Source organism: Hippopotamus amphibius, chromosome 13 (genome assembly GCF_030028045.1).
Source record: "Hippopotamus amphibius kiboko isolate mHipAmp2 chromosome 13, mHipAmp2.hap2, whole genome shotgun sequence".
NCBI classification, from domain to species: Eukaryota; Metazoa; Chordata; class Mammalia; order Artiodactyla; family Hippopotamidae; genus Hippopotamus; species Hippopotamus amphibius.
The window spans coordinates 24,024,682-24,048,080 of record NC_080198.1 but is presented as its reverse complement, the minus strand read 5'-3'; the positions used below and the strand labels follow the sequence as shown (position 1 = coordinate 24,048,080).

General features: G+C 40.7%; 1 protein-coding gene across 17 annotated transcripts in view; it reads right to left on the bottom strand.

The window, feature by feature from the left end:
• Nucleotides 1–23,399, bottom strand: part of MAGI1 (membrane associated guanylate kinase, WW and PDZ domain containing 1) — a 622,148-nt gene that overhangs the window by 4,548 nt on the left and 594,201 nt on the right. For 5 of the 17 annotated variants that reach the window (XM_057704342.1, XM_057704343.1, XM_057704348.1 and 2 more), the window contains 7 exons: nucleotides 22,097–22,289; nucleotides 19,049–19,324; nucleotides 15,787–15,990; nucleotides 6,786–6,879; nucleotides 6,590–6,650; nucleotides 5,476–5,619; nucleotides 3,098–3,236 (listed from right to left, as the gene is read on the bottom strand). In XM_057704342.1, coding sequence (XP_057560325.1) covers nucleotides 3,098–3,236; nucleotides 5,476–5,619; nucleotides 6,590–6,650; nucleotides 6,786–6,879; nucleotides 15,787–15,990; nucleotides 19,049–19,324; nucleotides 22,097–22,289 — 1,111 coding nt within the window. The other 12 variants (XM_057704344.1, XM_057704349.1, XM_057704351.1 and 9 more) reach the window with 6 other exon arrangements.

The following is a 23,399-nucleotide window of genomic DNA, read 5'->3' as shown; positions in this document are numbered from 1 at the left end:
GGCTCCTATTTATTGTTAAACTATCTGAAATGACACTGCAAATGTTTTAGGTAGCATCCTGGATTTATGAGAGCTCTTTTCAAAACAGGGATGCTTTGTCACAGCTAAACCCAGTAAGTCATATACACTATTGCATTCTAGGCAAAGCACTGAAATGATGGTGTGGCAGCCTGGAGGGCAAACCAGGGCCACAGTCACAGAGACGAAGGAATCATGGGTGCCCTTTAAGGAAATTTCACAGGCCAACAAGGTCAACATTCAGCAGTTAATCTCTTTCATGAATGATCTCCAAAACCTAGGGTGGGTTTTAACAAAAGCAGGAATACAGCCTAGAGCAGGAGTCAGTGAACTTTTTTGTAAAGGGCCAAAGAGTAAAATATTTCTGGTTCTTCAGGCTGCACAGTTTGTCACAACTGTTCATCTGCCACTATAGCACAAAAGCAGCCATGGACAATGCGTAAAAGAAATGGGCCTGGAGACGTGCCACTAAAACTTTACTTACAAAAACAGGCTGTGGACAAGATTTGGCCCATGGGCTGTCATTTGCCAAGAGATAACTAAGTAGGAAATCTCATCTTCCTGTCTAGCAAAGTCCTATCCCGCTAGGCGAGAGCTTTGTGATGTGAGAACTGTTCTTTCTGAATGCTGGGTAGGCTTCTAGAGTTAACACGCAGAGAAGCTCATGAAGTCATTTTAAGATCTAGGTGAGGGAAGGGGCTTCAATGACTATCATAAATCTAACCTTGGGATTTCTTACACCTACTTTTAAGAGAAGGGAGAGTAAGACTTCCATAGGGTCAGCGGTGTACTTACAATTCAAAGAACGCAGGGTGCTCAGAATGAATTGCCAAACATATCAAAATAGAGCTAAAGCAGAAGCAATGAGGAAATTAGGCCACAGCACAGAAACACCTAGTATTGATTGAGCTACAAACCGTAGTTTGATTATGGCCCATAAGGTAGAAGCAAGCCTCCCCGAGCTTTTCATTTCTCATACATGCAGCGATATTAGGAGGTATCATCGCTGTAGAAGGGAGAGCCCAGCACCAAGAACAGTCAGAGAGAAAGAGAAAGAGAGAAAGAGAAAAAGTTGAACGTTTAGATTCCCTATAATAAAGAGGAAAGAAAAAAAAATCTGCATTTGTTAACATAGGGCAAAGAGAGTTTATTTGTCCAGTCAGACAGTCTAAGGCAACACTCAAATAAGGCTGCAGAGACCAAACTCAGAACAGTGACGTTTGCAGACAGCCAGATAAGGTGACTCGAGAACCCAGACAATGGATGCATCTTTTCTTTCTTTCTTTCTTTCTTTTTTTCAAACAACTGGAACAATGACAGGCTGGCATAGGAGAGCATTAACAATAAACAATAAAAGAACAAGGTTCCCTCCCTCCCTCCCTCCCTCCCCACCCTCCTCCCAAGACCGCGGCAGTTAAATTAAGTACAAAAAACTCATTACAAAAATAGCCTCACAGAGAAGCAGGTTCCAATCAAGTCAGAAAAATATTGGAACTTAACATATTACAACCCATTTGTGACTCTAATCAATAGAATTAGAGAGATTTAGTCCCAGTGACACACAGAGACATTACAGTAGCACAACCCTGGCACGTTCAACCCTTTTTGGAAAAGAACGGTGTATTTCAATTATCTTTATTTTCAGCCCAAAGAACATTTGTTAGTGTTGGATTTTCATCCTCAGTGCAACAGACATAGGTTTTGAGAAGGTACACAGGTTACTGACGATGACTCGCAAATGAAAGATCACATCCAACAGAAGCATAGGGAAGACAGAAAAGGGAGACAATGTTACACAGTTTCAGTGGCATTGATACACCTACGGTCAAGGTTTAGTACAGTGCACAGCTGTGGCATCTTAATGTGGTAAAAATACCTCCCCCGTGGTTGGCCGTGTCTAAAGGGACCTCATCTGATACCCACCCCTCCCCCCACCTTGGGCCCCTCGTATTGTGCACCTGTATGAATGTCCAACACCTGGGAAGGCTGTCCTTCAAAGGAGTTATTGTTCTCCTTGAGCTGCATCTGAATTAAGGATCTCATCAAGTCCAAGATGCAACTGGGAATTGTGCCGAATGACTTTCAGAAAAGAGGGTGATAACAGATAATCCCTAATAAAGGGGACCAACGTATATGGGGACCATTCAATCACAGTTTCTATAGAAACTTTTGTAGACCTTTGGTTGGGAAGAAAAGCCCTACATCTAGGGCATACCTTTTTTTTCTTTCTTTTTTAAAATTTTAAACAAGAATTGCAAATAAATAGGACATAATTATTATAATATACAATATTTTGCCATCAGAACACTAAGCTAGGTAAAGATCATTGCTGTTTAGTCAAATCATGTCTACAGGTATGACAAAGGAACTCTATGTATAAGCTGGCTTTCCTCATAGGAAAGGTATAGTAACGTGTTTCCCTCATGATGGGCACTGGAAATTGGTTTTATCCTTCATCATCTAAAAACATATGGCTAATAATATATCTACAGTTTTGTTAGTTTTGTAGTAGTGGGCTCAGGTGGTCTCATTTGGGGTAGGGACCAGTGGGGGGGATGCAGAAGTGCTGCATACAGAGCATCCAGGAGGTGAGCAAGGCCCCCAAATCATCTCCAAATTTCACGCCTCTTAAATAAAGACATCGAGTAACCAAAAGAGAGAGAGAGAGGGAAAAAAAAAAAGAATTGTGCCTCTACATATCACTCAGGAAACCTGCTTTCCTGCTTCTTAAAAGGAGTAGAGTCATTTTGTGCTAACAATCGGATCTGAGAAACAGTTTGGCACAGTTCAAACAAACATTCCTTCGCTCTTGGTCGGACTAGACAAAATGTTCTCTCTGATTATCAGAAAGGGGGCTATAAAGATCTCGTCTTAGGCCATGCCCCAGTCCACGTAAGCAAGCAAAAAGATGAAATGTGTAGAGATTTCAGAACAAGCGAGGCAAATAATCACATGGTGCGAGAGGCTGGTAAGACACTGGTGAACAGGGGAAACAAAAAGACTTTCCTGCTGCAGTTCTGGAGACAAATTCATGGAGTCATGCCAGGGAAGGAAGGAATGTTTTCATAGTTTGACCCACCATATTCTGGTACCGAGCCGTCTCCCCGCTTCAGAAACAGACGCACTCTGCGGCCACCATTCTTAATCAGTTCTATAGCCCGAGAATGCTTCATGTTTTTGGTGGTCTCGCCATTGATCTCTAAAATTTCATCACCAACCTGCCAAAGCAAGACAGACCCAAGTAAGATCACAAAAGGGTTTCAGCAGCTATCGAGGTGCTGTGTAATTTTCAATTCTTTCATTTGTTGATTCATTATTTATTGAATATGTTCCAGAAAAATCTTCTACTGGTTAGGACACAGCAGTGGAAAAACCTCCAAATCCCTGTCCTTATGAAGATGATATTCTAGTGGAGGAAAGATAATAAGAAAATTATAAAAATACATGTATGGTAGACAGTATAAGTGCTAAGGAAAAAAATTAAGTAGTAAAGGGAATATTAATTGTTGAGGTGGTTGTGGCAGACAGTTTCTAGGATGGCGCTCAATAATCCCCGCCTCCTTGAATTCACATCCTGTGTAATCCCCTTTCCTTTGGATGTGGGCTGGAATTAGTCACTTGCTTCTAACAAACAATATGGCAAATGTGATGGAAGATCAATTCAAAGACACAGTTACAAAATAATTTTGGCTTCTTTTTTTTTTCAATATTTTACTTTATTTATTTATTTAAAAAAATATTTTGGCCACACCATATGGCATCTGAGTTTCCCAAGCAGGGATCGAACCCTCACCCCCCACCCACCAGGGAAGTCCCTTGGCTTCGTCTTACTTGCCCTCTTTTGTTCTCTCACCTGCTCACTCTGATGCATGCTGTGAGATGCCCTACAGAGTCTATGATAGGAAATGAGGGAGGGCTCGGGCCAACAGCCCAAGATGCACTAATGCTGCCAACAGCCCTGTGAATGAGCTTTAGAGGCAGATCCTTCCCCAGCTGAGCCTTCAGATGAGACCACAATCCTGGCTGATACACTGACTGCAGCATTTACTGAGTCAGCTACTATTCCAGGCACTGGGGGTAAAGGAGTGAACAAGACAGGCCAGATCCTTGCTCTCATGGAGCACATATTCTAAGAGGTATTAGAGGAAAAGACTGGCTTTGGAGTCTAAAGCATTGAATTTGAGTCCTATCACTTGTTAGCTAAGTGATCTTGGCTAAGTCCTCTACTTTTCTGGAGTTCACATATAAGGGGAGGATAACGGCCCATGCCTACCATGCTGAGGGGGTTCAGTCGAATATTACAATGTCTTGTGAACTATACAACATTATACAAAATATCATGATGGTTATATTTCTTTCATTCAGAAACCTTTTTAAGTGAGTAAAGACATGGAAAAGCATATCCCATGTATTTGAAATACAAACAAAAGGAATATATACCACTGCATATGCATAAATTATGCATGTGCATGCATAGAGGAAGGATATGCAAGAAACTGGTATACAGTTTGACCCTGGAAACTGTATTTTTTACTATGCACCATTTTCCTCTACTTTTTAAAATCACATTCATGGTCTACTTTCTCAATTAAAAAAAAAGCTCATTAAAAAATTCAGTTGGAAGAAACATAAAATTTAAGGTTCTGTCTTAAGTTACAAGTATTAAGTTCCCCACCTTTGGTCACTTTTTTCCTTCTTTCTGCTCAGGACTAATTTTATTCACTTTTTGGATTTCCTGACCTGACTCTCAATTTCTTTCAATTCGCTGCAAATTGCTCCCTATGTATGTCTCAATCTATATCCCCTATCTCTAATTAGCAGATGATTTTTCTTTTTTTAATCATCAGATCTACCCAGAAGAGCAACATACTCATACATGGTAAGAGATATTAGATATCTAAACAGAACAGAGTGGACTTTTGGCATGTGTGCATTTAAAGTTTGCAGCTTTGGCTACTACTGAGTGACCTTGAATATTCACGCCATGAACTCCTTGGCCCTCTGCTGAGGCAGAGAGTTAACTCATTCCTGAGGCCAGGGGAAGGTGGCAGTAACCAGCGAGGGACTGAATGGAGCTCAGCACCCAGAACCTACAGAACCACACAGCTTCCTGCTCTCAAAGCATGCTGGGATACCCAGGCATTCCAGGGAAGTGATGTGCCTGCCCCATGAGATTAAGTATAAGAACTATGGAAATGGGATTCACACAATATTCATAAGTGATTTTAATCCTTCATCCAACCTCAGAGTTGGAAGAGCTCACCTAACTTTAGCAGCTACAGCTAACTATGCATGAGGGAGAGATTTATGCCAGGGTGGGCGGTTCTGCATTTACAATATCCTGAAAGCTTGAGAAACATGTAATTCTCGTGAACATGCAGGTTCTAACCATAAGATGTCAAGAAGTCACTGCAGATGACTTATTTACATCTACTCCAGACGCCTCTTCCTACTTACCCTCATCTTTCCACACCTTTCTGCAGGACCATCCTCTGCTAAGCGCAGGACGTATAGGTCCATGTTATACTCTCGGCCCCCTCGAAGACTAAAGCCAAATCCCTTGGCTCCTCTTTCCAGTTCCACAGTGTAAAAATCTTGCTCCTATTCAAAGAGGTTAAGTGCAGTCATTCTGGGAGGACTTAAATCCACACACATCTCTCTCTCTCTCTTCTCCAACATTTTCCATTATGCTCATTTGACACAAAGGCACAGTTTCTATCCCCTTATTGGTGGTTCTTGATTGTTTGCTCATATCAATTAACCTCAGGAGTTTGGAGATCCGGAATGGGAAAACATTCATGAGTGTGCATACAGATTGCACGCCAACGCGCACATATTAAAATTCAATCAGTGAGGCTGCGACTTGTATTTGTGGCAGGAACATCCTTCATTAAATAATACCATCCTGCACACTGCTGGGTGTTCAGCCTCCTTGCCCAACACCCCCAAACACCTCATCATTAGGATTCCAACAGCAACCTCCACCCATCTGGACAGTGGTTCCCGCACTGGTTAAGGAGAATCAGAAACGGATTAGGGAAGGCTCTGAGAAGCCCAGTGGCGGGGGGAGGAGAACATCCTGTTTAACTCTGTATCAACCCATGTTTCCCAAATTTGCTTCACCTGCTATCACTTGTGTACCCTCCAATACCACCTTGTGGGATAGGCAGTTAGCCTTAGGGGGAGGTCTCACCTGAAATTCACAAGTCTGAGAAACACCTTAATAAAAAGACGTTTTCTTGACATAAATGCCTTTATGAATACCATGAGCAGATATCAACTGTTTTGCTCTGATCACCAATCCTTGAGATAATTATAGCTTTTTCTATTTTAATTAATTAATTTTTCTCCCTCCTAGAAAAGGATGTCTAGGAATATTTACCAAAGGTAGTAAAACAAAATGTCATTTCCTTGACAACCCAATATGAGTACATACTTAGTACATTCCCCTCACAGAAGGTTATTTATTTTAATTGAGGGTACTTTATAGAAGATACCTGGTAAAAATAGCTTCAGAAAGCTGGAAGGAAATATACAAAGCCAACAAGAGAAAGAGAGAAATGGCCCTCACCTGTGTTGCCTGGGGTGCTCTGAACTCAAACTGAGATTCTGGCTTTGGTTTGGTGGTATTCCTGCCAAAGCGAGAGAAAAAAATATAAGAGCAACCCGTGGGGAGACAGAGAAAGAATCAAGAAGGAGCATCCTCACATCAGGAGTAAACTTTTTTCCCCTTAAAAGTAACAAAAGAAACCAAAGCCATGTCTGACCTGGTCTCCTGGGCCCCCTGCTGTGAAGGGGTGTGTGTGGTGGTGATGGTGGCGATCTTCTCCGCGTTGGTCAGCAAAGTAGCATTCGAAGACTCTGCAGCGTAAGACAGAGCATCATGAAATGAAGGCCCCAGAGAAGACACTGTCAAACCAGGAGGTACGCAGAAGCCCCACCTCTGAATTACGTCTGGCTTCTCTGTCATCACTTCAGTTTTGACTTGCATTTCTCAACAAGAGTTTTAAAGGACCAATCTAAGGTCGGCTATGATGTGAACCACGTACACCCACATTACCCTCCTCCCAATCAGACATCTCCACAAATGAAAGAGAGTTGTGCCCAAGAAAATGTGACTTTAAAACTGTAGCCAAAGTAGGTGCCTCTCACTCTTCTCCCATCACTTATAAAGGGCAGTCCCATCAAAGCACAGCACTGCACCAGAATTATTTCCCAGAATTTTACAGGCTGACAATAAATGTCTCTGCTGATGTTTCCTGCAATTTATCAGCAATCTTTAGTGAGTCTGCTTGGTTTTCTCATGTGAATATTAAAATCAAAATTGTGCTAACATCTTGTTAAATACATACACGCATAACATCTCCTTTCTTCCCCAAAGCTTTTAATGAAGCACAAGGAAAAATGTGGAATTCTTGTGAGATCTTGCCTAGTATCACTCATGAAGAGTTAATTTTAAAACTTGCATTAGTTAGACCCAAAGTTTGCAAATCTAAGTTGTACAAATCAGGAAGCGACACTAAGGTAACGGATATGATTATATTCTTATGTAAATCGCCTTTCTTCTAAACACATTCATAAGCAACTTCATGAATCTCTGAGAGTTTGGAAAGCCAGAATTTGAAAACACTCATGAACATGCCTATGGATTGCAAACCAACATGCCTATATGAAAATATAACCATTCACAGAGTAATAGTTATAAGTTCTTTTACTAATTATTTCTCCATTAAAGATCAAGGCAGATAGTAAGCAACTATGAGGAAGTTACACTATTAATATTTATTTTTAGGTTGACTGTTTGGAACTTGGCACACATTTTCTAATCAAGAAAATGCTAAATGTGGTGGTGAAGTTCTTAGATTAGCCTATAAATGCCCATTTAAATCACAGTGCGCCATGAAGTCTAGATGTTTCTACGAGTCCTGAGGTTCACACTAGGTATTCCAATGTTTGTGGAATATATGTACCCACCCATCATGAATAATCAAGTTTCTATGGACACCTCACTAATCCCAATTATTTGTGCTCTATCTTCCATTTTACTGTCCTAAAACTATTATTCAGCTTAGGTCTGACTTCCTGTTATTTTATTTTCATTACACAGTCGTTAAAAAGCAAGGGCTGGAGATCAGCCCCAGGTTCAAAGCCCTTTGCCCTCCACTTGTTATCTGAGTGCCTTATTTTCCTCCTCTGACAGAAGGCAATGATGACAAAAACTCCCTTTTCTTGGATGAAAGTATATGAAATGTTTAGCACAGCACCTGACATACAGTAAGCACTTGACACACACTGATTGTAGCTGTGGCCCTTGCTACAACTTCGACTTTGTATTTACTACTGTGGAAATGTGTATAAATTATCTAAACTCTCTGCAAAATGAGAAAGTTGAAATATGACTTTAACAGCTTCTATTCCAGCCCTAAAGCTCATGAGCTGGAGAGTGAAGGCGCAAGATTAGTAAGAAAATGTAACTTGATCAGGTGAACTAAAATGTGAATCCGGTTCATGCTTTAAGATGATGTCTCCCACAGAATCTCTTTTACCAAATGTTGTTGCAGTTCTGAGGCAACAGTAATCTGTGGTCAAATAAGGGTGAAAAATAGTGGGTGAAACAGAGAGAAATGATTTTGTGTGTCTGTGTTTTGTTTCTCCTGTGGACCCTTAAGTGTGTCAAAACACCCGGTGACCCTCGAAGGTGGCAACGTGGTGCTTCTTAAGCTTGTTGGGCGTAATGGTTACAAGGTCAGATTCTAGAGACAGACTACCTGGCTTTGCAACCCAAACTCCGCAATTTACTAGCTGGGACTTGAAGCAAAGTTATTTAAACTTTCTATGCCTCAGTTTCCTTATCTACACATACAGCATGACAGAAATATCTAAGAACACTGCTGCAAATATTACCTGGAAAGAAAAGTGTTTGGGCTTGTGCCTGGCACGTAAAAGCTGCTCAAAACATGATGAGCATCTTTTTTATGGGTGGCATGTATTTATTACTGTTATCACAATATTAAAAGCATATTATTAGTCCATTTTTATGACTGCAGTTAACCGGCACAACCAAGGTGATAAATCTAAGTGGTATTTCATAAAGTTCGCCCGCTGTGTCCATACAAAGGACTAGAAGACTGCCAGTCTGTCAATGTGATTTGCCCGAAGTTTCATAAACATGTGTATTTTAAAAAACTTCATATTGCTCCCTGTAATTAATTTCATGGAGACTCTTTGGGAAATCAAAAGATTGCTCAGTCCATGGGGAAAGCATTATCAGGATACCAAAAAGAACGTTTCCTTGTGATTAAAGTGGTTATAATTACTGAATTGTGCAGCGGTTCCCCTTTAGAGTTCTTGGCTAGTTTTTTGGGGTTTTGTAATGCTTAAAATCAGTAAGATTTACTTTTTTATTTGTTTGTTTGGCTGCACTGGGTCTCAGGTGCGGCATGTGGGATCTTCGTTGCAGCATGTGGGATCTAGTTCCCTGACCAGGGATCGAACCCGGGCCCCCTGCACTGGGGGCCCAGAGCCTTAGCCACTGGGCCACCAGGGAAGTCCTTCTTGGGTGTTTTTGGTAGCCAGAGTTTTCTAGGCAGATCAGATCCCATTCTCAAACCATTTTAATACTTACGCCATTGTCAAGGTTTCATGAGATAATAACAGATAATCACTCAACATACGTATAAATAGAATTCTTTTATTAATTTTCCTCCCATCATTCCTTTGCTATTTTTCACATATTTATATGCAAATCTGTTTTGGACTGAAGCTTAACTTTAAGCATTTCAAAAATTAACATTTAATATGCAAATGCCTATTTGAGCCCACTGAATTTTTCTCCTTTCGTTCGTTTTTCTTAATCTATGAACAACCACCATATCTTGATTGTTTCCAATGTGCCAAGCACCGTGTTAGGTGCATTATCACATGTACTATTTCATTTAATCCTCACAACTCAATGAAATAGGTGCAATTAATTACCCCCATTTTATAGATGGAGACACTGAGGCTTAGAAAAAATAGGCAACACGTCCAAGGTCATCCAGAGAGCAGGAGAGCAGGCAGAGGCACTGGGAATCAAACCAAAGGCCTGTCTGACAGATAACTTTCAGTTTCATTCTATTTACAAGGTAATTATGCATTGGTACTACCAAGGAAATTGTATCTTATTGGTACATTCCCTTCAAATAAGCAAGCACTTGTACCTTCCTGTATAAATACCACCAACTTCACTAAGCAGTATCACAGATTAATTAAAATACAAAATACCCTGGTTTTGACTTCTCGATTTCCTAGGCCATCTTCTGAGCACTAACTTTCAGCATACCCTAGATTTCCAGGATGCTTTTTTAATATCTATAAAGTTATATGTTTTTAAATGAGCTTTTAAGTCTTCATTGAGAATTAAACCAAGACAGTATGTGCTGAAATTCTCTCCAGCTTTTTAAAATACAGAGATGAAGCCCATTCTCACAAATTTATATCTTCATCCCAAAGCAAATTTTGCCCCATATAAGAGAACAAATACAAAAGAAGGGCCTGACATAGAGTATACCCTAGCAGCAGTTTTATAAAGCGGTGTCAATGTATTTGACTTTTAAAACTCCAAGGCAGATGGACAGATTGGCTGTTTTCATGATAAATTCCAGAAAGTGCCCTCTATCCTTTCTTAAACAGTGTTTACACCTGCTTTAGCTCTCCCAGAGGAATGAAAATGGATATTATTACACTTTCCACAGCAATCGTGTATAAAGAGGAGCATATCCTACCTCTCAAGGCACTGTCACGGTGCTGTGCTAAATCAGGGCACTAACTTCTGACAGGAGCGTCTATCTTGGGTTTCAGCTTATCTCCATGACGAATGATTACAATTCCAATCTTGCTCCCATGTTAATATCCTTAGCCACCCTTAGGGAATCCACATTACAAGGCCAAGCAAATTGGCAATGGATACAATCATTCCTTTCATAAATATTTTAATGCATAAACACATGCACAATAAATATCTGAAGGAAGCATTTGAAAATTTAAATCCTATAAATATTTGAAAAGTTTTGGGAGACTTTTAAAATGTATATGATGGAAACCCTGTTCTTCTTGCCTGAGTATATGCTAGCTATCATATCTACAGAGCTTTCTATTAAGATAAGTAAACTCTTTTAGGCCTTTGCCAAGGAAACAGCACTATTTGTGTCGCCAAGCCCTACTTCCTATACAAGTAAATACTTTAAATCAGAGAGATGTGAAGTATAAAAATAGATACATGTATATGTATAACTAAATCACTTTGCTGTACACCTACAACCAACACAGCATTGTTAATCAAATACACTCCAATAAAAAATAAAAATTAAAAAATTTTTAAAAGACTTCAGGAAAAAAAAGACTATTTAAATAATATATTTTTATTTTATTTTATTATTTATTATCTTTTTTTGGTCATGTCATGAGGCATGTGGGATCTTAGTTCCCCAACCAGGGATTGAATCTGAGCCCCCTGTAGTGGAAGCACAGAATCCTAACCACTATACCACCAGGGAAGTCCCTAAATAATATATTTTCAAGCTCACAAATATTTTCATTACCTTGGACTTCCCTGGTGGCACAGTGGTTAAGAATCTGCCTGCCAACGCAGGGGACACAGGTTTATCCCACATGCCGGGGAGTAACTAAGCTCATGTGGCACAACTACTGAGCCCATGTACCACAACTACTGAAGCCTGAGTGCCTAGAGCCCGTGTTTTGCAACAAGAGAAGCCATAGCAATGAGAAGCCCACACACAGCAACAAAGAGTAGCTCCTGCTCGCCACAACTAGAGAAAGCCAGTGCACAGCAATGAAAACCCAACGCAGCCAATAAATAAATAAATAAATTTAAAAAATTTTTCATTACCTTGAACTTGATTCAGTCTTATGATTCCATGATAGCCTGGCTCAGTAAAGGTCTGCCATGTCTGATTATAGGCTCCCACCCAGACCTCATAGGGTATTTCTATACAACACAAGCAGTAGGAAGCATGTGCAGTGTGATTTGTCAAAATTCAAGTTCAAATTCATGATGTCCAGCCATTCTGTGGGTCTTTCTGTGTTGCCACGATCAATTGCCTATCCCTTGTCCATCTCTCATAGGAGAAGAGGCTCTGCCCTCACTCTACCTCCCAAAGGCAGTAAAAGTAGAGGTGGTAAGGGATCCCCTGAACCAGGCCTGTCCAAGAACTGTGACAATAGCACCAAATCAAGGGGGTCATGTTTCAAAGCTTTTGTTGGAGGGGGCAGGCAGAGACAGAAAGGTAAGTGGGAAACAGGAGAAGGAGAGTGAGGGAAACTACAGACGGAGAGAAGTGAAGCTGCAGAATCAGGTGACTGATGACAAGAAAAAAGAACACGAGCGTGGGATTTCTCTGGTGGTCCAGTGGTTAGGACTTGTGCTTCCACTGTAGGGAGCATGGGTTCCATCCCTCATTAGGGAACTAAGAAGCCGTACGCCACAGGGCATGGCCAAAAAAGAAAAAAAAAAAAAAAAAAAAAGAGCAGCATGAGCTAGATAAAGCAGTGGATTCTTTATTTAGAAAACTAAAACAATTTGTAGTCAGAAATCAAAAAACTGGTTACAATGCCTTATGTAAAACAGAGGGAAAGTATACATAATAAAGTCACTTGGGGACTAATGCTGGGTATAGTTTAATCCTTTAGACCATATATTAATATTTTGGTTGTGAATTTCATTTGGGAACATTCTCAGTCATTCAGTATATATGATCTCTCCTTAATTCATGACTCTGTTAATGGTAGATGGGATATCTCTTAGAGGCATCTTTGGATACACATTTTGCAAATATTTATTCTGAACCGAAATATGATTCACATGACAGGATGAAGTCAGAGAACACAAATATTCAGTGACAGTCTGAAAATGATGACTTCCATTCAAACCTTGTCACACACCTTGGACTTGAATATCTGGTAAAAATCAACCTCAAGAACTGTTAAAATTGCTCAACAACATGGTGACATTTCAAGACTACCTTGCTTTGTAAGTTTCTCTTTGAGGAACTGCGCAAAGAAAGGATGAGTTAGTCTTCTTCAACTCAGTAATGGACAAGTAACTGTAATGGACAAGTAGCCCAGAAGCTAATATAAAGTGTTTAGCCTGATCTCCTTCGAGTCTGGTCAGCTTATCTCCTTCTCTCTGACTCATAAGAGAGCCTCTTCCTGAAGTGCCTCCTTGGGTTTCTGAGAACAGTACTCTGGACAAGATGGATTTCTAAGGGCTCCAAAGCCACTCTAATGAAGAAATTCAGTCTCTCTGCGGGGATTATGCAACAAAATGTCTCTGGGCTACTTGATCAATTAAATACTAGAGTGAGAGACTGAAGGAGGTCAGAGGTCCCCAACATGGAGAGAACACCTTCCTTTCACCTTACAATCCACCATGTCCAACACACTTGCATGGAGAGAAAGTGGATCCAGCATGATTTTCTCCTCATCAAATTGTAATGGTTACTCTCTGTCCTCTACGTTTTTGCAAAATCCTTCCAACTGCTTCAGCTTCTCTCCAGAAATCTAACTCCACTACCTTCACTCTAATTTCCAAGACGGCAATTTTCGGCCCCCCTTAAGAGATGAGCATTACAAATCTACCCTCTGCCAGACCTGAGTCCCTTTACCTGGACTTTGAAAATTACAAAGTAATTGGTGAAGCGTTTAATTATCGTGGCAACAAATTCCAGAAATATCATGGGATGAAATCACAACCTTAATAAGCACATAATCCTTAACTACACTGTATCTACTTTGTTCACTTTCTTCTAACCAAGATGTCCTGTGATATAGCTGTCTGAATTTCACACTTTTGAAGGATTGCAGTTTTAAGAAATGTCTTTTCATTGACAACTATTATTGGATAATCCCTCTTCCTTTCTATTTTTTGGTGTTCAGGTTCTCCAAAAATATTTTCCCTTGCATGACATTAAATTAAGTCAACAAGTATGCACACAGGAGTATAAGTTGCTTCTGCATATTTATGTCTTTCCTGCTTGTGAACTCTTTTTCTAAGCCCTTCTCTCAATGGGCACTCTCTTTCCTTCCTTCTTTTTTGGAAATTCTCATTCCCACATTAAGACTAACCAACACAGACCCAGCAAGTCAATTCCTATGTCCCTTTCTTTTGGGTTAATTTTTTGAAATCTCTCTGCAGCAAAGAGATAAATAAATCTAAATTTATATACTACATTAGGCTCTCTCAATCATTTGTCACCAAATTTTTCTGGCCTTTCCATTAGGAATCTATGTCCTATCATCTTGTGATCACTTTCCTAAATTGTAATAGCTTTCCAGAGTGGCGAATTGGTAGAATGGACTCCAGACCAGATGGTAAATTACTAACCATACATTTGAGGCAGGCTGAAATAGACCATTATTCAAGGAGCTATTTTTTCCTCCACATTTGGTATGAAGTATTTTTGGTACAGAGAAACTTCTCTGTTCTTAGAACCAAAAATGTTCAAATATTTATTGTTTTGTTTTAGAGCTAACGTCTTCTGAAAGGCACAGTCTACAGCACTCGAGTTCTAAACTAACATGGCTCACTTCCTAACAATTAGTACATAAAAATGTTGATCTGGTGAATTACTTTCAGATAAAAATCTCTGATTTTCTTATTTTACAGATCAGTGGCATAGAGTTTTATCACCCTACCTCCATAAACCACAGTTTCCTCTTGAGAAATACTCACTGACTTTTAGAATATATTTTATTTTATAACATATATAGCAAGAATGAAAAAAAAAAAAAGACACTAAAACATTCTGGGACAAGTATCACCTTTTACCGAAGGGCAAAGTCTGCTTAGAAGGAAGTCAATATACAGGACTTAATCTCTGATGGATCTATGCTTAGTGACATTAGTGTATAAACTTCATTTTTGTTAAATATGAATAATAAAACGAGTATTGCTATTTTTTTGCTGGATAACTTTTGACAGTGGGGGCTGTCCCATGTACCACAGGATATTTAGAAGCATCCCTGGTCTCTACCCACTAGATGCCATTAACGGCCACTCCAGACAATGTCAAATGCCCCCTGAGGGGCAGAATCACCACTGCTATAGAAGAACCAAAGATTTGAATTGAACCAATCAGACAAATAAATAAGAAGAGGCCTACTTTAATGAGGGCCTGTCAAAATATCAAAAATACAGAGATTTTATTCTCTTTTCTTCCACATGCAAAAATCAGGGACAAACCACATAGGCACAAGTCCTAATAACTTTCCATTAAATAAAAAACTTCGATACATTCACTTATTCTGATCAAAAACAAAAAAACAAAAAATCCCCCACACAACAGCACTGGCTCTGCATTGTCCTTACATAGGTTTTGTGATGTCACCATACTACACATTCAGATTTTAGTCATCGTTTAAAAATAATCATTAATAATTTCCAGGTAGACTATCAGGCGAGCTTCACCACCTGTACTCAAACTATTCTGTCATTTCAAAGGTAAGGGCACTGAAGCTGAAATAAAATGGAGAAAGTTAAAGATCTTTCTGACATGTTTATCTCTGCAGCAAGACAGGGTCCCAGAGCTAGAGGATGAAGTCAAGACGGTGAGGTAAGATTTAGTAAGAGTGGCTCACATGTGCTTGATGGGTATGTTCAGTTAGAGATGGATACGGCTGCCTCTAAGTCAACACTATTCAATTACATGAACACTAACTAACGATAGAGGCAGAGCGAGAGAGAGAGACACACACACAATAGGTATACTTTACCATCCCCGGGAATGATACGGAGGGTAACTGTGTTTCCCGCTTCCTTGATGAGGTTGACGATGTCGGAATGGGACTTGTTGGTGATGGAACATCCATTTACTGCCAAGATCCGGTCTCCTACTTTCAGCTTGCCACATCGGTCAGCAGGGCTCCCCTCAATAATCCGACCTATTTTGTGAGGCATGGCCACACATGCATTGCCTGCTTTGATAGTCAGTTTTAATTTTTTTTTTTTTAAGTTACAGGGGAATAGAGTGAAGGGAGGAGAAAAGGGGTTGAGAAGGGAAAGAGAAGGTTAAGTGTTAATTAATTTAAGCATTAAGCAAATGTTATTAAAGGAGAACTCTGTGCCGAGGGTCAAAACATTGGCAAAGTTCCGGGCATTTGTGTAAGAAGTTACAGCCCTGAAACGATAGTTCACCGCTGCAGTCCTATCCCGATTCAAAACGAGGGAGAACCCCAAGCTTCCCTCCTTCTATCAGTGGCAAAATTTGGGATCTTTAGCAACTTCTGATGATTCTCAAGGGCCCCAAAAATAACTTGCCATGGGCTTATTTGGGGACTGCAAACGTGAAACCCAGAGCTGGGAGGGAGGCTTTTGCGCATTCTGTGTTCATGTCACGTCATTTTTGCCAGGTGTTGCTTAAGCGTCTGCCAATGTTTTGTTCTTTCTTCATTTAGAAAAAATAATCACCGGGTGTCTGGTGAGGCCTAAGAGTCTGCTAGCGCCAAAAATGCAATCTGAAAACACCTAATAGACAAACACTTAGACTTTCTGCCTTCCATCCAGAATGATGAAAGGTTTAGCAAAAGGGCATAATTACAAAATGAGCTAAGAAAGCACCCAACCTTGACACGTATTTTTCCTTCTATGACCTTTGCTCAATCAGCCTCTCTCGTGTGCTTTCAGAGAAGGGCCCAAATGGCTCATTAGCTCTGAAATCCTTCTTCTTCCTTATAAAAATCCCCTCAAAGGAATAAAAAAATCTAGTACATACTCAGGCTGAGGACAGTGATTCAAAGCTAGGTTCAAATTATTCCTCAACCCTTTTCCTTTAATCATTTCTTTTGTCTTGATCAGTTACTACACAGCTATGATAGGAAAAAGCCAGGAAAAGTGCATTTGAAGAAGGCTTATTGTGTGCTCTGAGGCATTTCATGTCACAACCAAAAGCGGTGGTAACTTTTAAGAGAGGTAGAAAATTGGCTTTGATGGACGCCTAACAGGGTTTCTGGACAATCGCATACTGAGTTTCTAACTTTCTTGGGCATATTCACTGATTTTGAGAGTTTGTCTTTCTGGGGACTGTAAAGATAGTTATATAGTTGAGCCACTGTGGGAAAAGGTGACAAAATTAACATGAAAGACATTGAAACTAACTGAGAGGGCTCTTCCATCCTAATTTTGAGCTTAAGGATAAAATGTGTGGTGAAATGAGCTACAATTCCTTTGAATTTCAGCATATTTGCCTGAGTCTGTATATAAGGATATATACAGACTGGATATAAGGTCAAGTTTAAAGAATTTTTCAAAAGGAAGTTAGTCTTCTGGAACAAGCAACAAGCAAGTGTGGTGGAAAGCCGCCATACTCAAATTTAAGGTCTTGATTAAATTCAGCCCATCTCCAAGGACAAGTTCCATGGGAAAGGTATCATACAGCAGGTGGGAGGAAAGCTCTGCATAGCTCAGAACAGAAGTCTCATGCAAGGTATTAGGGAAAGTTTAATATGTTCATTGTAAGAGCTGGAGGGAAGCAATCAAAGACCAAACTGTGAGTGAAGACATTCAATTTTTGTTAAATAACACTGGGCCTCCCACCAGACATATCTGTTATTTCACTCTAAAAAGGGAAACTGAGAACTTTGAAATACTGAGAACATCACCGGGTGCATGGGGACAAATTGTAGATCTAAAGAAAATAATTTGAGATTTCTTTTCCCCTCTGCCTTTCTTTTTAGTCTGAAATTAAGCAGGAAAGTCTACAAAAGTAATTGAAAAAAAAACACAGGAACAAAAAACAACTTTGCCTTGAGGTCAAGTCACCCACCACCTGTGACATGCTGTGATAATGTTATTAACGGAGCTCACAGAAGCACTGTTAGTAATGGGTGTTTGTTACCACAGCCACACATGCATGGACCTGGCTTAACTCACTGTCTCCTAATGAACGCACCTTAGGGGGAAATAGCTTTAGCAGGATGCAGTGTACCAAGACTAAACGGAAGCAAATGGAATTGTACCAGAGCAGAAAGCTAACAGCATGAAGTACCTAGCTGATGTCAGCCAACAAACGATCTAGGCCACTGGTCCTCAGACTCCTTGTTGGGTAAGTCGTTTGCAGACAGAGGTGAAGTACATTTCAAAGTCTGCACAGCCCTTCCCTGTCTCCCATCACATTTCAGATTAAGTAACAAATGTGCTTCGGGAAAATAACAAGTGATGTTTTATTTAATGAAGAAGGTGATCATTTTTGGAGTACCTACTTATAATCCATTCTAATAGGAAACAGATTCATAGAGTCCTAGTTCCTGGAATCACCTGGTTTCCTATTTGTTTCAGCTAGTGCACCCAGCAGAGAGTTAACCTTCTGAGAGGGTGACAATTGTATTTCTCCATACTCGGCTGAAACCCCCAACATGTGGATGAGACAGGACGATCACCCCTGCTAGAATTCAAGGGCAGTGAAGACAAATGGCTCTGAACTCAAATTTTAATTAGATTCTTAACCAGGCAACAGTAAACATATTATTTCAAATTAAAATTTAAAAATTTCATATGGGGATAGAGTAGAGAAAGGACAAGATGGAAGGGGCATTTCATGTATATTTCTACTCCTTACACCTCTATTTTTCCCCCAGGCATTTATTTCTACAACCATATGCTTCTTTTAAAAACTCTTAAACCTTCTGAGGCAACTGCTATGATTGATACCCTCCTCAGGACCTTGCAAACGGCTTTCTCTGGGAAGAATTTCTCACACTCTATCCTGTCAAGGGGCTGCTTTGCAAATTTCACCTACGGGTGATGTTATCTCCCTGTGAACACGCCATCGGAATGGAAGCTGACGGGTTAAAAAAAAATTTCCTAACCTTCAGGAGGGGAAAAGCCACCCAATTAACTCCATCCCCGATGAAGACTTTCATTACCTGAAGCGCAAAGCATGAAAAGCATCTCCGTTCATGAGATTCGGGCCGTCTTTCACTTGCCACAGAAGAGCCCCGGGCCTCCCGGGAAACACGGGGGAGGAGGGACGGCACTCACCGAAAGTCGTGCCTGCCTCGGGCCTGCTCACCGACGACACGATGACGAAGCCGAAGCCCTCGCTCTCGCCGCGCCGGATCTCCACGTCGTAGGGCTGGACCACGGTGCTCACCACGCCGCTGCCGATGCCGCTCGTGCTGCCGCTGCCCGAGCTCACCGTGTTCAGGGAGTTCTGGCTGCCCTGCGGGGTGCGCTTCTCCTCCGTCAGCGAGGCCGGCTGGTTGCTACTGTGATGGGAGGAGGCTGGCGAGGGCACCTCGTTCTCTGTTTTGGGGGCTGTGCGGAGAGAGGCACCCCTCGGTTACCCGCCTTGGCGAGAACCGTGCCCGGCCACCCCTTCTTCCTTCCCCCGTTGACACGGCAACGAAATCAAGAGACTGACAGCTATGACAGCACCTGGCCTCACGGATCTGAGATACAGGAATTGAAAACAGTTTCTCTTGATAAGTATTTACCATTCACTATCCGCTGACATCAATCCCATGGAACAACACCAAAAGGACACCCGCATTCTGTTATCATGTACAGCATACTGTTTATTGACATCTGTATACGGACTCAAATCTGCAGCAAGATCGGCCCACTCTGAAATATTTCCTGGTTCACGAATCAGAAAACAACCCCTGGACATTATGCTGAGTGAAATAAGTCAGATAGAGAAATGCAAATACTCTGTGGTATCACTTATAAGTGGAATCCAAAAAATACAACCAGCTAGTGAATGTAACAAAAAAGAAGCAGACTCACAGATATAGAGAACACACTAGTTGTTACCAGTGGGGAGAAGATAGGGGTAGGGGCTTAAGAGGTACAAACTATTAGGTATAAAATAAGCTATAAGGATAAACTGTACAACACTGGAATATAGCCAATATGTTATAATAACTATAAATGGAGTATAACATTTAAAAAATTGTGCATCACTGCATTGTACACCTATAACTTACACAATATTGTACAGCACCCAGACTTCAATGAAACAACCAAACAAAAACAACCCACTGAAGGAAGTGTAGGTGTGGCCCACAGCAAGGATGACTATGCCTCAGGGACGCCTTCAATGCATTCAACTGTCATTACCCTCAAGTCACATTTCTGCTCAGCTTTGCAAACAGTTTTGCGTCTTTTTCCACCAGGGGAGAGACGGTAAGCTGACAGTACCATTAAGACTTCCCTATTGTGGGATTTCTGACAACACCTGTCAGAGGTATACTCAGCGTCTCTTCCTAGCTTGCAGATGTCAATGATTTACTCTGATCACACAACTGGATACATTAGCCTCCCTCAGAATTCATTTTATCAAATTCCAGTTCTATTGCTTTATCAAGTGACAGGGTAAAGCATTCTTAAATAGCCACAGTAGTAGGAGGGACTGACATTTTTCATGCCAAAAGCAAAATATGTGTTCAGGTTTTGGATAGGACTACTAAATTTATTCCCGAAAGCATCTCCTTTCATAGATTTTGTTTTTATTGTAGTAAAATACACAGAACATAAAACTTATTATTTTAACCATTTTAGGTGTATAGTTCAGTGGCATTAAGTACAGAAACACTATCGTGCAACCATCCTCATCACTGATCTCCAGAACTTTTTCCTCTTCCAGAACTGAAATTCTGTACCCATCAAACACTAACTAATCACTTTCCCCTCCCCAGTGCCTGGCAACCACAATTCTACTTCCTGTCTATAAATTTGACTACTCTAGGTACCTCATGGAAGTGACTGGCTTATTTTACTTGGCCTTATGTCTCTTCAGAGATTTAACATGCCTTTGACCTAGAACTTAGAAACCCCAACACTTTAGATTTAAAAAATAAACTTGAAACAAACAAAAAAATCACATTGCTCTACTATTTTTATTTGGACCAGTGAAGTCAAAAAGTTTTGATCTCAGCTAAAAAGCCATTTCTGATGCTAAGTTGCATGAGATACTACATTAAGATCCTGAGACCATAAATGAGCTCTAGAGACATAAGTGATTAACACTGTTTTCCACGGCTGCAGTAGGTAGGGCTCTTCTCACACTGGAACCTGTTTTGTAATTAATTATATACCATTTAAATGAGTTCTACCAGCTTTTTTTTTTTTTTTTTCTAGAGAAAGAAAAAGAAAACAAAGTGCCAGTTGCTTTTATCTGGTAAGTAGTTGTTTCACTAGTATTGGGTTGACCAAAATGTTCATTTGGGTTTTCCTGTAAAAGTGTACAAAAACCCAAACAAACTTTTTGGCCAACCCAATATCATCACTCTGGAGAACTCCTAATATTTCACATCACGCTTCTTCAGTAATTCAACTGATATAACACTGCCGACAAAGATGGTGAATGAATGGGAAGGGCAGACACTTACCCAGGGACCTGTCTCAAAATGGCAGATTCTGATACAGAGGTAAACCCTGATTCCCAAGGATGCCAAGAAGGGAAGGCTAAAATCAGCAGGCAGCTGGAGGAAAGGAGGGAATTTCTGAGGGTTTTACAGAGAAGGTTATATTTGAGTTGGGCCTGGAAGGATGTGTAGGATTTTGAGTTGCAGATAGAAGGAATCAAACATGACCTAGAACTGGCCAGCTCTACAACTTTCTTACAGAGAAAAATTTTTTAATGAAAATAGATTAATACATATGACTGTCAACCCACAGAATAACTTTTTCATGAGCTTATCTGGCAGCACAAACCTAATTCTTGCTTTCTTAATTTGAAGCTACAATTCTCCTGGCGGGCACATTAACCTCTTTTGTTGAGAATTCTCATCAGAAGAGGATGACTAAGTTCTGGTCAGCAAGGGGATGGAGGGAGGTAACATATATATTCAACCAGCCTTCTTCTAAAGGCCTTTGCTCAACATGCACGGCTGGTGCATAAAAGTACTTTTGAGTGACAGTAGTTTTGCAGGGTTTGAGAGAAGCAAACCATCTGGAAATTCTGAGCTTAATCACATCTGCAAACATTTGCTAAAATAGATGCTTGAGGAGGCAGACACAGGAAGGGGGCCTCTTCTGTGCAGAAAGTGACAAGGCACTGTCTAAAGCGATGAATGAAAAACATACCGGCAAACACCACTTTACGCCGCACTGTGAGATTGACGTGGCCTTGCTTGGCGGCTTGTTGCATAAGCTGGACCACAAGCTGGTGTGATTTTCCAATGACTGGTGTCCCATCCACACAGATTAATTCATCCCCAGACCTCAGGCGGCCGTCCGTATCAGCAGCACCCAGTGGTACGATGTGACCGATATAAATCTGTTGAGTAATTGGATGATGGATGAAACATTGACCTTTTGGTTTACTGTTACAGGCACACCTCGGGGATATTGCAGGTTCAGTTCCAGACCACCACAATAAAGTGAATATTGCCAGAAAGCGAATCACGTGAATTTTTTGGTTTCTCAGTTCACATAGAAGTTATGTTCACACTACGCGGTAGTCTGTTAAGCATGCAATAGCATTATGTCTAAAAAAAGTACATAACTCAATTTAAGAAATACTTTATTGTAAAAAAATGCTAACCGTCGTTTGACAATGTAGGGTTGCCCAAACTTCAATCTGTAAAAAAACGAAATATCTGCAAAGCACAATAAAACAAGGTTTGCTTGTATAATGGCAGCCTTCACAATCTCTGAGAACAATTCATTTAATCACGTCTACATCCATGCCACAAACACTGAATGCCCACTGGGTACCAGGTGCTGTGCTAGGTGGTACAATTATTCTTAAATGGTGGAAAAAATAACTTTTCCTTGTTTGGTTCCTTGACATTTATCTGTGGTTTGCTGATGACTCATTCTTTTCTCCCCTTTGCAGAAATAGATTTTACTCCCTTCATTGGTAAAACTTTTTCTCCTTTTCTATACACCTAAGAGGCCTCTGTTGAGAAAACTCTGCTAATTATAATTATTTTTTAAAATTTATGTATTTGTTTACTGGCTGCATTGAGTCTTCGTTGCTGCACACGGGTTTTCTCTAGTTGCAGGGAGCGGGGGCTACTCTTTGTTGTGGTGCACGGGCTTTTCATTGCGGTGGCTTCTCTTGTTGGGGAGCACGGGCTCTAGGTTCTTGGGCTTCAGCAGGTGTGGCACATGGGCTCCTTAGCTGTGGATCACAGGCTCAAGAGCGCAGACTCAGTAGTTGTGGCGCACGGGCTTAGTTGCTCCGTGGCAATGTGGGATCTTCCCAGCCCAGGGATCAAACCTGTGTCCCCTGCATTGGCAGACAGATTCTTTACCACTGCGCCACCAGGGAAGCCCCTCTGCTAATTATAATAGTAATACAATTTTGCTTTAAAGGTCCACATGTGCCTGGCATTAGGGGATGCATGATCAATGCTGTTAAATGAAGGGCTGAGTCCAGGCA